General features: G+C 43.2%; 1 protein-coding gene across 1 annotated transcript; it reads right to left on the bottom strand.

Annotated features, from left to right (window-relative positions):
- Positions 1-283: 283 nt before the first annotated feature.
- Positions 284-13,494, bottom strand: LOC119725148 (solute carrier organic anion transporter family member 5A1-like). The gene is made up of 11 exons (XM_038196508.1): positions 13,145-13,494; positions 11,861-12,066; positions 8,159-8,446; positions 7,096-7,260; positions 6,351-6,546; positions 5,315-5,468; positions 4,193-4,368; positions 3,697-3,758; positions 2,771-2,919; positions 1,109-1,204; positions 284-476 (listed from the first exon to the last, which is right to left on the bottom strand). The coding sequence occupies exons 1-11, from the start codon at positions 13,492-13,494 to the stop codon at positions 381-383; spliced, it is 1,938 nt and encodes a 645-aa protein (XP_038052436.1). The 3' UTR covers positions 284-380.
- Between the last annotated feature and the right edge of the window lie 1,448 nt (positions 13,495-14,942).

Raw genomic sequence — 14,942 nt, 5'->3', positions numbered from 1 at the left:
AATAATATGGAGTGTACTTGTAGTTATCCTGCAAAAATAAAATCTCACCGCCAGCTTTTCAAGTCTTCCCACGACTGAATTGTCAAACAAGAAAATATCGGATAGCCGTTTGATGGATTACCCCCAAGTTAATGTTCACATTGGTGATGAGCAGGTAGTTTCCCACAATTACAATTATGGCTGTATTAGTCCCAAGCCTTCATTGATAGGTCATCTTTTTTAAACAAATTTTGGATTGCCGTGACTTAAAACCCCTCGGCGGGCACAAGTAATATATTCCTCTCTGGACAATTTTCTAAAAACAAACATCTTGTTAACATCTGCAATGAACACAATTGAAGTTAATTTCTTTGTATTCTCCCAAGGTGATCTTGATCGAATTAGAGCTCGGTGAGATCCGTCTTGGTCCCTAGCTTATATTCGCCATCGTATCCTTTGTTATACGCTCCTTCTAGTCCACTCTGCAGGGCACCATTCTGAGAAAAAAAAGACAGGGAAACACCGTTTTTGTTTACCTCTCAATCAGGTATTGTACCCCGACGTAATATGGCTGATGTTACATGTGAATCATGAAACGGTTGCAGTCTGGAATCATTCTGTTATATTTATATAACGAACATGAATTGGAGAATCATCATTCAAACATTTCAGGGGCAGATCAAGGATTTTTTTGCAAGGGGGGGGGGGGTTCATCAGCAAATCAATACTGAAATATAGACATGTTATTTTTGTCCGGACACTTGGCACCGCAAAATCAATAGGGGGGGGGGAGGGGCGCACCATACTTTCAATGGGGGCGCTGTTCCAATACGACGATTATTAACACTATATTTCAGACTAGTGTAGGCTACAAATACCCCCGTATTACCCAGCAGGCTCTTTCCGTATTTTGGCCACAGGCGTATATTGATACCAGTATAGTTGTTTTTGGTTGTCAGAGCGGGGGTGGGGGTGTTAGCATTATGTTAGGAACTTCTATGGAACTAAAAAAAGAGTTTGAAAGAGCTGGGGGTTTTGACCCCCAAACCGCCCCCGGCCCCGGATCCGCGTCTGATTTTGTTTGAAAGGCTAACTGCATTTACAGACTTGCGTAAGTCGGTAATTATACCTTCAATTCTTCTTCGTATTTATCTTGTTCACCCTCCTCCCTTCCGTTTGTGATCACTTTTACTGTAACTGTGGCGTAGCATGCCAGTGTAAGAACCTACAAAGACACGGGGAAGGGAAGCATAATTAAACTGTTCTTTAGTCATCAAATATAAAGTTGAACAAAGAAATTCAGTGGAGGGAGGTTTGAACCTGCGACCTCTGGATTTCCCACTGAGCCTATCTAACCCTTTGTTAGCGGTTCCACATCTCCTGTCAAGTTAAAAAATGTCCTACGCACGTTGGAATCAATATGGACCCCGTGCACTAGTACCCCCTCACCGGTGAAAGAGAGAATAATGATGGGCACTTGAGTTATATTGCAGTCAAAAGCTCTACGAAGACGGTACGATTTCGTGCACATTCGAATGAAATATATCTTTGTTTAAAGGTAGAGTATATCATTTGCAGCTATCAAAAGTAACTGGCGAAATTATTGTTAAAAAAGCATACTGGAGTTAAAGATAGTATTGGCACTAAACTCCCTGTGAAATTACTCTTTCTGGCTTGCTGTCAGTTTGAAGAAAACAATAAAAGAAGGTCATTTCCAAAGATGCGTATGCGTCTAAAGACGCATTTTGGACATATCCGTTAGTAGTTCGTTGGGAATAGACCGCTTGCAGACGCGTTCGATAATCGACGCGCGAAGGCGCGCGACGCCATGTTGTGGGACAGGCGTATATCTATCCACGCACATTTTGTCCCAGAACATGGCGTCGTTCACCTTAGCGCGTCAATTGACCGATCGCAGTAGAATCGCGTTAGAATCGTATCAATGCAGCTTGTGTAATATTGTCCAATTACATGATATACAAATGGACGCAGAACGCGCAAAATCTGAGACAAAGAAAATTTAGTGTACAAAAACTCCATAGGGTTGTCTAAGGGGCGTGGCTTACTCGCAAACGGCGAAAGGTTAACTCGGCGACGCCGTGAGTGGGTACGCGCAAACGTTGACACGACGCACAGCGCGCGCGGTTGCCATAATTCGTCGGTTTAGTGCGTGACATCGCGTAGCTGATGACTGTGCAACTTTTAAATGGAAATCAAGATCCGAGAATATTGTGGTTTTTTTTCGGAATGTACAGCATTCACTGAGCAAAATCTTCTCAGATTAGTTGTTAAGCACCCTTCTTTGGATTTTGAGCACTTGTGTTACTTCAAACAATAAAAAAAATGCACAAATGACGAATGACATGCTTTACCTTTCGATGTTGTGGTTGAAATATGTGCGATGGCCACAACACATCACACGTCTGATCACAGATAAATGGCAAATAAATTCAGCTGCGAGTTATAACATGGGGCTATTAAACAAAAACGGTGAGCACAAATCAAGATCAAGGGGCACTTTTTAATAGCTCCATGGTTGTAAGTAACAGGGAATGAGCACTGACAAAGGAATGGTCACTGGTCATTTGAATAACTTTTGAATGAGCCGATTTGGGCCTGGGTAACTTGTTATTGACTTGTGATGACTTGTGATTGACTTGCGATGGTCTTGTGATGACTTGTGATTGACTTGTGATGGACTTGTGATGGACTTGTAATGACATGTGATGGACTTGGGATGACTTGTGATCCCTCACGAATACCAATACAACACCATCTTTTTGCTCCTCACCTTCAGACCGAAGAAGATTCCAAGGAAGGTAAGTCGGAAGAGCGCAGCGTCGTAGATGAGACAGTCGCCTGCCACGCCGCACTCGATTCGGTCCAGGATACAAGCGCCTTCAATCGCCGCCCCGAAGTACAGCGGAGCCGGTAGAAAACCTGGAACAAGGTGTTAAGAAAGGTAAGACCTATTCGAATATAATAATATCTTTCCAATTTTCTGCTGTACGAACGTAAAACAACAACATTTTGCGCCATTGAAATTTCTGTAGTACACTAACGGTGCTTTTTTGAATACGTGCATTTTTAGTTCGTTTTATTTTGCCGTCGCGTGTTTTACGCCTGTTTGCAAGCTGGAAGCCTAAAGTTAGCCTCAGGTAGACCCACGATTTGCTTATGTCACACGACGGAACCGTGATCAGGTCAGTCACAAAACTGACAAATCGTGTGATTGACGCGGAACACGTCGCAGAAGTTGACATTAATTTGTTCTGCTCTTGCGACTGTTGAGGGTTTTTTTTAGCGCAAAGTGATGCCGATCGTCTTAGTATCGTCGCAGTTACACTCGGGTCGCACAGAATCGGTGACTAATTTGTTCCCGATGGTTGTAGCTCAGGCACAGCTTGATCTTGAAAAGTCAGTCGCCGACTGATCTTTGTAGTCGCAAAGTCGACCTGATGCCGGCTTAAGGGAGTGATACTACGTGGCTACGTGGTACCAAACGCGCATGTGGAACGGCGGCTCTTTTTTTTTCAGATTGAAATTCTCTACTGTTTCTTGAATGGCTTAAAGTGAGCAGAATTCAACATAAAAGTTTTTGGCAAATCTGTATAAAACACATTTTATAATATTGACATCAAGTCACTTCAGTTACGTGTTTCACTAAATAATGAGCTTCAATAAAAAAGAAAAAAAGAAAATAGTAGTATTAATCACCCAAAGCTCGTCCAAAAAATGACTGCACTCCGAGGGCGTACGTCTTATCGTTTTCAACACACCTGCAAAGTAAAAGAAAAACTAACATATTCAGCAGATCAAATAAGAGTAGTGACAGTCTCTCATGAAGGGAAACCGGTCAACGCTCCCGCGGTTTTTGACCTCACAAGTATGGATAGGAATAGAGGGCGCTCGTCAGCGTTAGCGTGAATTCGTGGGAGTTCACAACGGATGTTATCTCAAGTTTTAGCTCGTCCGTACAGGTGGCTGGCATGTTGTAAAAATAATCAAGGACAAATCGAGGAGAAAAGCAACAAGGAATGAATATTAAGGAAAGCTTGCTTTAGATTCTCTTAATTCAACATCGTAAGACAAATCCGTCCGGTTGACAGTTTTTGCATGTTCAACACTGACACCTAACAATCGCCACCGTTGAGGGCGCTGTTGTGCATGCCTGATATTTTAGCTGTTTTGGGGAGAGAGGGAACAACATTACCTCAAGGTCATGATGACTAATGGATTCTTGTTCACTGTCCCAAAGAAGACGATGCAGAAGAGGAAGATGCAAGCAAAGTAGATCATGTTGCAAGGTTCCAGACACTTGCCCTCCATTGCCTGTCTGGAAAAGTCATCCGTGGCATTGGCTGCACTGCATGCACAACCAGTGTACACCTGTTTTTGGAAGAACAATTATGGTGATCACCCATTTCATGCATATTCATGACCTATTGGCTTATTTGGTTGGTCGAAATGCCATGACGTCAGGAACTACTCGACACAGCCTGTGCAAACCTCTATTTAGGTGCATGACTGGATACGGACACAACTATACACTCTTTTCTAAGTTTCTGTCAGCGTTTTCAAAGATGGAGCCCAGCAACTGCTCGGATTGAATCAAGTTCACACTTGTCAATGTGTTCGTGACCAATAAACCAATAGTTGGTTAATAGATGGTGCAACAGGTACGCATAGGGACAATGACACTCTCCTGGCATATAGTGTGGCAAAGGTTATTTCCTACCATGTTTAACTGGTTTTCCATTATTGTATTCTTTCAAGTGTTGTAGTCGAGTACTTTTTTCCGAGTAGGCCTACTGAGTACTGCCGAGTACTAAGGTTAACGAGTACCGAGTACGAGTACTTGTACTTCCTAGTACAAGTACAGGTCTCCGAGTGCGAGTACTTGTATTTCCGAGTACGAGTACTTCTATTTCCGAATACGGCCATACGGCAAAATGGTTCACTGTGCGTAATTGACCCAGGCCCAGTCAGACCGATATACAGACCCACTCACCATTTTTCGAGTACTACTATTCGAGTTCGAATACTTTGATGAAAAAGTACAATTTTGACAAGTTGAGTACGAGTACTTTGCTGCCCGAGTACGAGTACCGTCATTTCGAGTACGAGTACTTTGACATTCGAGTACGAGCACGAGTACTTTAAAAAATGTAATCGAGTACGAGTAGCGAGTACGAGTACTACAACATCCTCCAGAGCGTTCCTGTCTACACCGCGTTGTAGTGACGTCAAACGGTTATTATCGCAACATCATAAATATCAATCAATTGAAAACTGATACTTGATGGCGCAGGTTCAAGTTGGTATCTATACCTACCGTGATGTTGGTATTAGGGTCACTCGTCTGATTCTCCTGTTGCCCGGTGCAGCCAGCAAAACACGGCGTGGCGTATACAAGTCCATCATAGCCACAGACTGGTTCGTATCGCCCATCAGAGCAAGTGCAGTCTTCGTTACATGGGTTAGTTGTGCTGCAAAATGACAAACCGATGTTGTAATCCGATTGATAATTACAATTTGAGGCCGGTTCAATAATGGCAAAGTTTATTTATTTCATCGTAATAATATTCAAATGCATTTCCAATCTTTTTATATTTTTGAGAAGCTCTGGGAATCCACTGTTTTTAAGAATACTTGTGTATTTTCTCATACATGCCATTGCCTTCAGAACAAAGCTTCTTTTTTTTAATCTTGGCCAATCTTCAGAAATATTATTTCATATCATTGATGATTTTTAATCATCCTTTATTTCAGATGTTTAGATAGACAGTGCATCACTGCATATTCTCTTTAGGCTGTCGTTCATTTACACTTTTTACTGTCGTTCATTTAAATTCTTTCATAGCATCGTTCTTTTATAAAATCGTTCTTAAATATACTATCATTCTTTTATAAATAATTTCATAAATACCCGATATAATTTGTACATAGTCATTGCCTCATATTTTTGGAATCTGTTCAATTTTGCGATAAATAAAACGTTTTGAAATACAGAGACAACCAGACAATTTCACTCCACCCAAATTGTATTTCTCTGGTGGAACCGCGCGGTAGTGCGGAGAGTGACCTATTATGTTTAACATTATTTCGCTCTCCCCGGTTACATCAGGATAATTTAATTCACTGTAAGGTTGGTGCTGTTGGGATGACAATCAGCCTATCAAGCTCAAAGGCCTAGTTGTAACAGATGGATGTACGTTGTCTGCAGGAAAACGTCGACTCTTCAAATGTTTGTATGGACCCTTCCGGATTGGGCATAAGCCCCGCCCACCTGAGTTTACTGAGCTATGTGGTCGGTGCGCACTATTTGATCGATTGGCAGGAAGTTAGGATCTATGGAAGCACGCCCTCACCTGATCTTGCCGTCAGCGAAGCCGGAGTAGCTAGGTACCGGACACGATAGGAAGTAAACGCCTGGAATGCAAGCCATGACAATGATGTTAAAAACCACAACGAACTGCCCGCATCCCTTGGAGGTCAGCTTCAGCTTCTTGACAATTAATCCGCCACCGATGTTGCCAAGTAGAGCGCCAGGCATGATGATAATTCCTATTAAGGGGAACGAAGAAGGAGCGAAATGGAAAAAAGACAACACAAGTTGGAGGACACTTTGTTTAAAGAGCAGACGACAAGCAACTGGTGGAGCCTTTTATAAGGCGAAAAAAAGATTGGTCTGATTAAAACATAAATTTGGCACGGAGGAACTTATTGGGCATTTAAGAGAGGACGACGAACAGGGGATGGACCTCATCCCCACTAAGCATATGAAACAGCAGAGGATAAAAAGGTGCCTCATACAACTTGTGCCTCAAGACACCAAAGTAACATAGGCATGCCGCCCAAACAGTCCAAAAGCCGATGCGTACCAATTACTTTGTGAAATGGTTGACGAAAGTAAGTTTGTAAAACAAGAGGCACACACGTTGCGCCAAGCAAGTCAGATTCCGAGACTCAGAACGTTTAGGATGCTTACTGTTTGTCTAAACATAGACTAAAGATATCCAAGAAACCACGTCGAGATTCCTTTCCGTTGATGTTGCACACCTTGTACTAAAGGTTGGAACTTTGGAAATGACAAAGAAAAAAAAAACAACTTACCGACGAATAAGGAGGAATTGGCGGCTGGGATGTTGTACTGGACCTCCAGGAACTTCGCCATGAAGAACCCGAAGGAGGCAGCCACTGCCAAGTCGAAGATGTTGCCCACCAGAATGATCATGAAGATAAAGTTGGTACCAACTCGCTTGGAGACTTGAAGAAAATCTGACGATCAAAAACACATAATCAGTTTGATCTAGGTCGCTGGTAGGCCGTTAATTAAAATTTGCTGACGTGTCATCATTTTTAAAACATGTTGTTGACATCGTTTCTCGAAAGAAGATAGTCACAATCTGGTACAGCTGATACTGACATCGATGCCTCTGTGCAACCACTTTTGGACCGTCTCTACCTTACAGGTACAGAAATACTACCTCAATGCATTGTCATAAAAAAATTATTGAAAATCAATCAAAGTATGGTTTTATCTAATCAATATAAAGACATGAGGTACCGGTACTTAATATATAATAAGGATGAACCAGTGATGTAGTCGAGTCCGATCCGATCCGAGTCCACGAAGGCTCGAGTGCAGTCCAAACCCGAGTCTATTTTTGCCCGGGTCTGGCTCAAGTCCGGGTCCAAATTGGCAAGTCCGAGCCAAGTCCGAGTCCAGTCGCGAAATGGTTTTTATAGCAGAACACGTGCGTGCACAAGAACACTGAGAATACAGTCTCTTGCGATAGAAAATATATCTCAATGAAATTTTCACAGGTAGTTAAAAATGATCAGACATCAGACGCGGGACCGTTTTTAAAACCAATTCAGTTTGTTTTATTCATTTTTTTTTAATGGACTCGATTTGAGTCCGACAGGTAGTCCGAGTCAGCCACAAAACGAGTCCGACCCAAGCCGAGTCCAAAAGGCCACGAATCTGAACCGAGTCACGAGTCCAAACCCAAAATGGACTCTAGTTCGGACACGAGTTCGAGTCCCAACTCGAGTCCTCCATCACTGGGATGAACAATTAACTAGAATAAGTCTCAGCACTAACTCTGGAAACTAATCGTGAATCATATTGGAGGCGCAAGCATTCTTCTTTCTATTCCAATGTTCGACTCACCTTTCACGCCAAGCTTCTCATCTTGGCCCTTCCTCCTCATCACAGCAAGCTTCTCCTTCGGTATATCCTTCTCGTCAATCTCAACATCCATCTCCTTCGGGAAGAAGAAGAATGGGATGGAGACCAACATGATGATGATGCCGTCCAGGATGAAGCCCATCCACCAGGCTCCGATCCACTCCTTGGTGTAGTCTGGTTCGGCCGGCCAGTTGACGTTCAGGGGGAGGAATAAGAAGGCTTGACCGTAGCCAACCAAGGTGGCAGTTGAGCCACCTGTCAGGAGAAGAGCTGACAAAGGAAAAGTACATCACAGAAGTATTTTACATGTGGTACGCAAAAGTCTAGTGAAGTGAGTGAGAGCTCAACAGGATGTTGTTTCACAGTCACGAAGGATGTTTGTTGCGCAGAACATGCAAGATCACCCGAAGAAAAGTATAACTCCTCCGCTATGGGGTGGTGGGGGTGGGGGATAGCGTGTCGTTCCAAAATTTCCAAAAAGTATATAAAGCGTGGATCTGTTTGTAATGTTCGGCGCACGTATATGGTACATGAATATTGTCTTCCAGAAGAAAGTTTGAAGGTTTGTCCTGAATGCTGTCAAAGTGTTTTTGAGAAAGCGCTTTACTTTCTTGTTCCTTAAATTCTATCTATGAATTATCAATATGGAATTAACTGGTAATACTAAGAGAGTAACTGTCAAGTGGTATAACAGATACTAGATTGCACCTACACTCGCCTCCTCATGAGAGCGCAAAATATTTCCTGGAGGGAAGAACATAAGACAAAGGCGGAAATATACGGCAGCATCTCAACTACAGTAGCACAACGCATAGCCCACAATGGCCACTGCTATATAGCCAAGGAGCAAGTTGTCTCCGACCTCATCTGCTGGAGATTGCCTTGCCCCAACAGATGGAGCAGACCCCTCAACTACGTTGACACTGTGTGCAACGATGTGAGCCAGCACATTGATGACATCACCACGGCCATGGCGGACAAGAGAGTCTGGAAGAGTTTGGTTGCATCCATCTCGGCTGCGTCCGCCCAATGGTGATGGTTATGATGATAATATAGTTTGATTTGTCCGGTGCTTTATCTTTGGCCAATATTGTTTTTTTCCCTGAATGTTTATTATTATTTTTGGCCTCGCGTTTCTTTAATTTTGCTCTGCCTGCACCAGTACTGACAAATGCATGTATGGTGTATTTGAATTATTTGTAACAAGTTCTTTCGTATTTATAGTTCTTTCGTTGAGGGTATCTGTTGTTGAAGAACGAACCTCGTTTTGCCCTTTAACAAGTCACTTAAAACCAAAACTGTTCAAAACTGGTTCGGGCAAAAGTTCAAAAGTACCTGTACAATACAAGCAGACAGTAAAGAACAACAAAGCTATCAGTAAATAAAGGTAATAAAGATATCATTGCACAATAGTATAATAATTATGCATACTGACATATGCATAGATGGATTATTTGAAATTGTAACAAGTTCTTCCGTACTTAATTTTTTTCGTTGAGGGTATCAGTTGTTGAGGAACGAAACTCGTTTCCCCCTTAAAATGTCACTTGAAAACACAATTTTCAAAACTGGTTCGGGCAAAAGTCAAAAGCACGCGATACAATACGAACAGACAATGCAGAACAATGATATCAGTAAGGTAATAAAAAAGTAACAATTTCGATCGTCACTGTTGGCCCCAAGGGGGTGATTTCTGGTCAAACGGCTCCGTTGGTCATGTCAAGAATTCCTTTTTGAGGGGAAACTATCTTTCGAGGGAATCATTGAATGCTCACAAGCCCCAAAACAAACACAGACGCAACAATCGGGAACATAAAACAGCGATCGTTATCAAGAATGTGATCAAACAAATTGAATATTTTTTTTTTTACACTTGTTGTTGGATTGAAGTGCCCGCATAAAAGGGGTGGATTTGTGATCATTGTGCCATATGGGGTAGGTGGTTGTTGAAATGAATTACGTCATTTTTAAAGACAATGATGGTGCAAGATTGCTATCACCTACTGAAAAAAAATAACACAGATCAGTCAATAACTGACTTTTCAGGATCAAGCTGCGCCTGAGCTATGACCGTCGGGAACAACTCAGTCGCCGATTTTTTTGCGACCTGAGTGTAACTGCGACAATATTAAGACGATCGACATCAGTAAGCGCTCACAAAAAAAATCAACAGTCGCAAAAGTAGAAAAATTTCAACTTCTGCGACGTGTACCGCGACCATCACACGATTTCTCAGTTTTGTGACCTGAGCATGACTTTTCTGCTTGGTGCCGACGGTTCCGGCGTGGCGCAAGCAAATCATGGGTCGACCTGAGAACGGCTTTAATGTCTCACTCCATCCCGCATGAAATTGTATACAGCGCTAAACGGTTGGTCAGAATTGTGCACGAATTGGTGCCGAACGTTGGCAAGAAATATCCGCACTAAACGACGTGTGGCGGTGGTATTGCAAAGAAAGAGAAGGCTTTTAGAGTTAAAACTCTACATAATTATATCGTAAACATAATACAGGAGTGAATTGACAGCTAAACAAGAATTGATTCAGAAGCTGTCTCTAAATAGTGTACAATTGGCAAGGTTTCCCATTAAAGCAAGGTATATGCGGCGTAGGGAAACACTTTGTGTTTATCATTGTGTTCCCGGAATCACGGGAATTATTTGGAGATATCTCGGTGGATGTGTTAGGTGACCATAGGTCTTCCTACATATTGCTACGTGCATCGGCATTTTGGGCGTCTCATTTTCGTGACGCCCATCGTGTGGATTAGGTTTCAGTCCCTACCTGATTCCGTGGCTTTTCCCCAGACTATTCTTCTGGGGGTTTTCCTCCCACCTCTCAAACTCTTCTCATTGTCTTCTCTCTACATGTTTATTTTCAGGCTTGCGAGCTATAGTCTCTGGGACATGCACTTTTGAGGAATCCTTGGTTTCAATTGCCAGAAATAAATAAATAAATAAATAAAAAATCGTTAATTCGTTTGGCATGAATAAAAAGAAGTAAATGCTTTGGAGCGCCAAAAGTGGACAACCTTTCCCATTTTTCTGCTATTAGAATTTAAGGTATTAAGAAAATGCTAAACCAGCTTAAAAAAACCCTCAATTTTCTGCTAGCAGAAATTTTGATTTTACTTTTAAGACTCGGCGCCGCAAACGTGGACAACGAAACATCTCAAATTCTTACTAGCAAAAAATATGATGACCCCGTCTTACCATTTCCTGCTTGGAGAAGTTTAAATTTTAGAAGCTACAGAACCCGTTTTCAAAAAATCAACTCGGAGCCGAGTTAACTCGTACCCGAGTCAACTTGAATCCAAGTCAACACGCGTGTGCGCCAAGGTGAACTCGTCCCAGGGTACGAGTTGACTTGAGTACGATTTGACTTGGGCACGAGTTGACCTGATGAATATTTATTCACAGAAATTAAAAAAAAATTAGTTGTCCACTTTTGAGGCGTCAAAATAAAAAAAGTTAACTTTCTGTTAGTAGAAAATTGACATTTTTAAAAACGGGTCTTGTGACTCCCCAAATCTAAATTTCTGCTAGCAGGGAATGGGTAAACGGCGTTGTCCAATTTTGGAGCATCATAACTTTTACTAGTAAGCATTTGAGATTTTGAGTTGTCCACTTTTGAGGCGCTTGTCAAAGTAACATCCAACGTCTGTCCTCTCAGTTGGACCTACTCACCAAGGTAGTATGGCGTGGTGGTACCCTTGACTTGATCATCGATGTAAGTCAGGGCGATAGGAAAGATGGGCCCGTAGGCAAATCCCATGATGGCCTGGCCGAGCAGCAAGGCCCACATCTCATGTATCCTAGAGCCGGATTCACCAATATCCTCTGCTGAGCATTTCTCTTCCTCTCTCCCCGCATCGCAGACAAAAATGTTGGAACTGGGATGAAAGGAGAAAGGAATTATTTTTATGGGGTTGATTGTGTCTGTGTGTGTGTTCACCTGAGCAACAATTGGAATCCAAGTCACACTGGGGAAGCAATGACAGCTTTTAGACCCCCTTAATTTACACTGGGCTGCGACCTTTGGGCCTCCCTTGTGCAACCATAAAACTGCCCAGGTCGCCGTTAGAGGCTCGAAGGAGGCCGAATGGTTGCCTAGGTCTTTCGAAGGTGGTACACAGGATGTTCAGACATCGCCATGGACGCCATGGTCGCCGTTAATTTTTGAACATGTTCAAAACAGTCGCACAAAGGTCACCGAGGAGCTTGGTTGCTCAAACGTGGCTCAAATAAGGCAGACGGGAGGATTGCCGTGGTTGCAGAATGGATGCACAATGGTCGGCCAATGGCCGCCACGTAAAAGATCCGTTCTGTTGCAAATGTTACCTTCAATCTGGGCGACATGCTTCTGCCTCCCTTGTGCCTCCTTTGGCCGACCAAGAGCGTGCATTGAACGATGTCTGTGGCGACCGCTGTGCCTCCATTCGGCGTTGGTTGCCGTAGGTTGCACATGGGACGCACAGGGGAGGCAGGCAAGTGGCTCAGCGGACGCACAGGTCGCTCGTAGCTCGACATGAAAATACCCGAAAATTGCAGTTTTGGCGGTTCAAGGGAGGCAAAAGGATAGCTGGAGCAAATACATAGAAACAGGATTTTCTGGGTTTAGGCGACATGCATTGAGCGTCCAGGCCATTTTTGGTCGCTCATAGGTCGCAGCCCTGTGTAAAGGGGGCCTTACCGACGGACATTCAAAACAGTTTTAATTGCAAACCCGCCAACTAGCCATCAGCAAAATTTGTTTCTGGTATCACACTTTAAAGAAAGTTTTTAATCAAAACAGCATAATCACCCAAGCGAAAAAGTAATACCATGCGTTCAACCGCCTAGCCAGCCAGGACGGATTCCCCTTCCCGAAACGTCGAGAACCTTTCTCACAACCGGTTCTCTCAGTCATATTAACACTTCTCTATAGATAACATCAGTATACCTTCCCATCTAAGCTGCAAATCACATTACCTGGTGATGTTTCCTCCGATCGGCACGGCGTCATCCTCTCGGTAAGCCGGGTACATGAAGTGAGGGATTCCGCTCAGGATTCCCCCAAGGCCCGTCATGATCCCCAGCACGCCCAGCATGCGCGGTTTGTGCCACTTATTGCCGAGGTAAGTCAACCCGATGATGGAGAGGAGACTAGCGAAGTCGCTGGTGGAGAGGACTAAGCCTCCAACGGAGGTGGTGATGCGGTACTGCTTCTCCAAGGTGGTCAGGATACCTGCGATGTAAAGTGCCACCGTGGTCTGGAAGACGACGAAGAGCATGATGCAGAAACCAAATACAGGTGGGCGATGGAAGAAACTACAACCCATCTTTTACAGATGCAGCGTAGGGAAGCAAGAGCACAACAGAAGGAGTGATACAGTTATGGAGATACTGTAACCTGAAAGAAAAAATGGAACACATGCTTGTCGAAGAATGAAAACAGGTGGACATTTTTCGGGACGTCAGTAGGAAAAGCCTTGTAAACAGTCATCTTTTTCTTTTTTTCTTCTTTTTTTTTTTAGTTAGGGTAGCTCCGATCAGTGCAGGGCACTGCTTTCCATGGAGGCCATCAATATGAGAAATAGACCCATTATGTAGCACCTTTAAGGGTTACAAGGTGCTGCGGCGCATATTGCAGCCACTGCCAGAAACACCAGGGCAAACCCCTTCTCTTAGCGATAAGTGTTACTGGGGTCTTTAACGTACATTTCACAACACACGGGACCTACGGCTTTACGTCCCATCCGAAGGACGAAGCAATAATGGTTAAGTGCCTTGCTCAAGGGCACAAGTGTCCGTGCCCGGGCTCGAACCCACGCCACTGTTGCCTCTGAAACACCAGAGCATGAGTCCGGTGTTCTTAACCGCTAGGCCATGACACTCCACTACAGCTATACGCCACCTGGTAAGAATTCGAGTATTTATAATGAAAGGGACTGTAATAAACTCAAGTTTCGCGTATTTCCATAAACGTTTGGAGGTAGCAACAATTGCCAGATTACTACTTGTACTCGTTGATCAGTAGCGTTCTCGAAACATTAACATCTATCATGTAAAGCTATCGAGTGAAAATGTATGTACCTACAGCAGCCAAACCTAGATAATCGAAGTCACCTTTCAGTGCAGATATAGGCCTACCGTTGATTATCTACAGACACATACGCACTGCACGTCGCTTGTACAACGTCCGACAAGTAAGTGAGCAGTGTCCATGTGGGTGGTTTGGAATATGTGCTGCATGAACGATAATTCATCATGTGACATGTTGAGCATTTGGCACCTCCCACCGTACAGAAACCACGCCTCCTGGCCAAAGGCTTAGTTGTAAAAGTCGGTTATAATAACCTAAAGAGCCTTGCTCATTAAATATAAAAACAAAATCAGTTGAACTTATCAGGTAGGTATAAGTGGAATTTCTTATCGAAAGGTGTAAAAGGCCACTTGTTGACACTAAGCGGAATATATAGGTATTAAATGGCATTGTTCCAAAGTAGCAAAAATAAATAAATAAATGAATAAAAGATCTTGTTCAAGAGCAACAGTTCAATAGTATGAAAAAAATAAGATAACTCCCTTATCAAATGGAAATACATGAATACTTTCCAAAGTTCATATTTGCTGACGTCAACCTTTTTGCCCTTCCACAGCTGAAGCACGCAGTAAAATGACTGTTTCTCAGTTTTCCCTTTGTATACCAAGTACTGTCTTTGGATCCCAGCCATCCAAATACTAAGCACGCCGCCGTTTATGACCTCCGGATTCGGTTAGTTCGTTG

Source organism: Patiria miniata, unplaced genomic scaffold (genome assembly GCF_015706575.1).
Source record: "Patiria miniata isolate m_02_andy unplaced genomic scaffold, ASM1570657v1 HiC_scaffold_18, whole genome shotgun sequence".
Taxonomy (NCBI): Eukaryota; Metazoa; Echinodermata; class Asteroidea; order Valvatida; family Asterinidae; genus Patiria; species Patiria miniata.
The sequence above is the reverse complement of the archived record's forward strand: the minus strand, read 5'-3'. Positions and strand labels throughout refer to the sequence as shown.

Excerpts from the sequence above, each read along its gene's own strand:
- LOC119725148 (XM_038196508.1), bottom strand. The coding sequence starts at position 13,494 with ATGGGTTGTAGTTTCTTCCATCGCCCACCTGTATTTGGTTTCTGCATC. Across the intron at positions 12,067-13,144 it reads ATCGGAGGAAACATCACCAG|TTCCAACATTTTTGTCTGCG; the intron begins GTAATGTGATTT and ends CTTTCATCCCAG. Across the intron at positions 4,369-5,314 it reads ACCCTAATACCAACATCACG|GTGTACACTGGTTGTGCATG; the intron begins GTAGGTATAGAT and ends TTCCAAAAACAG.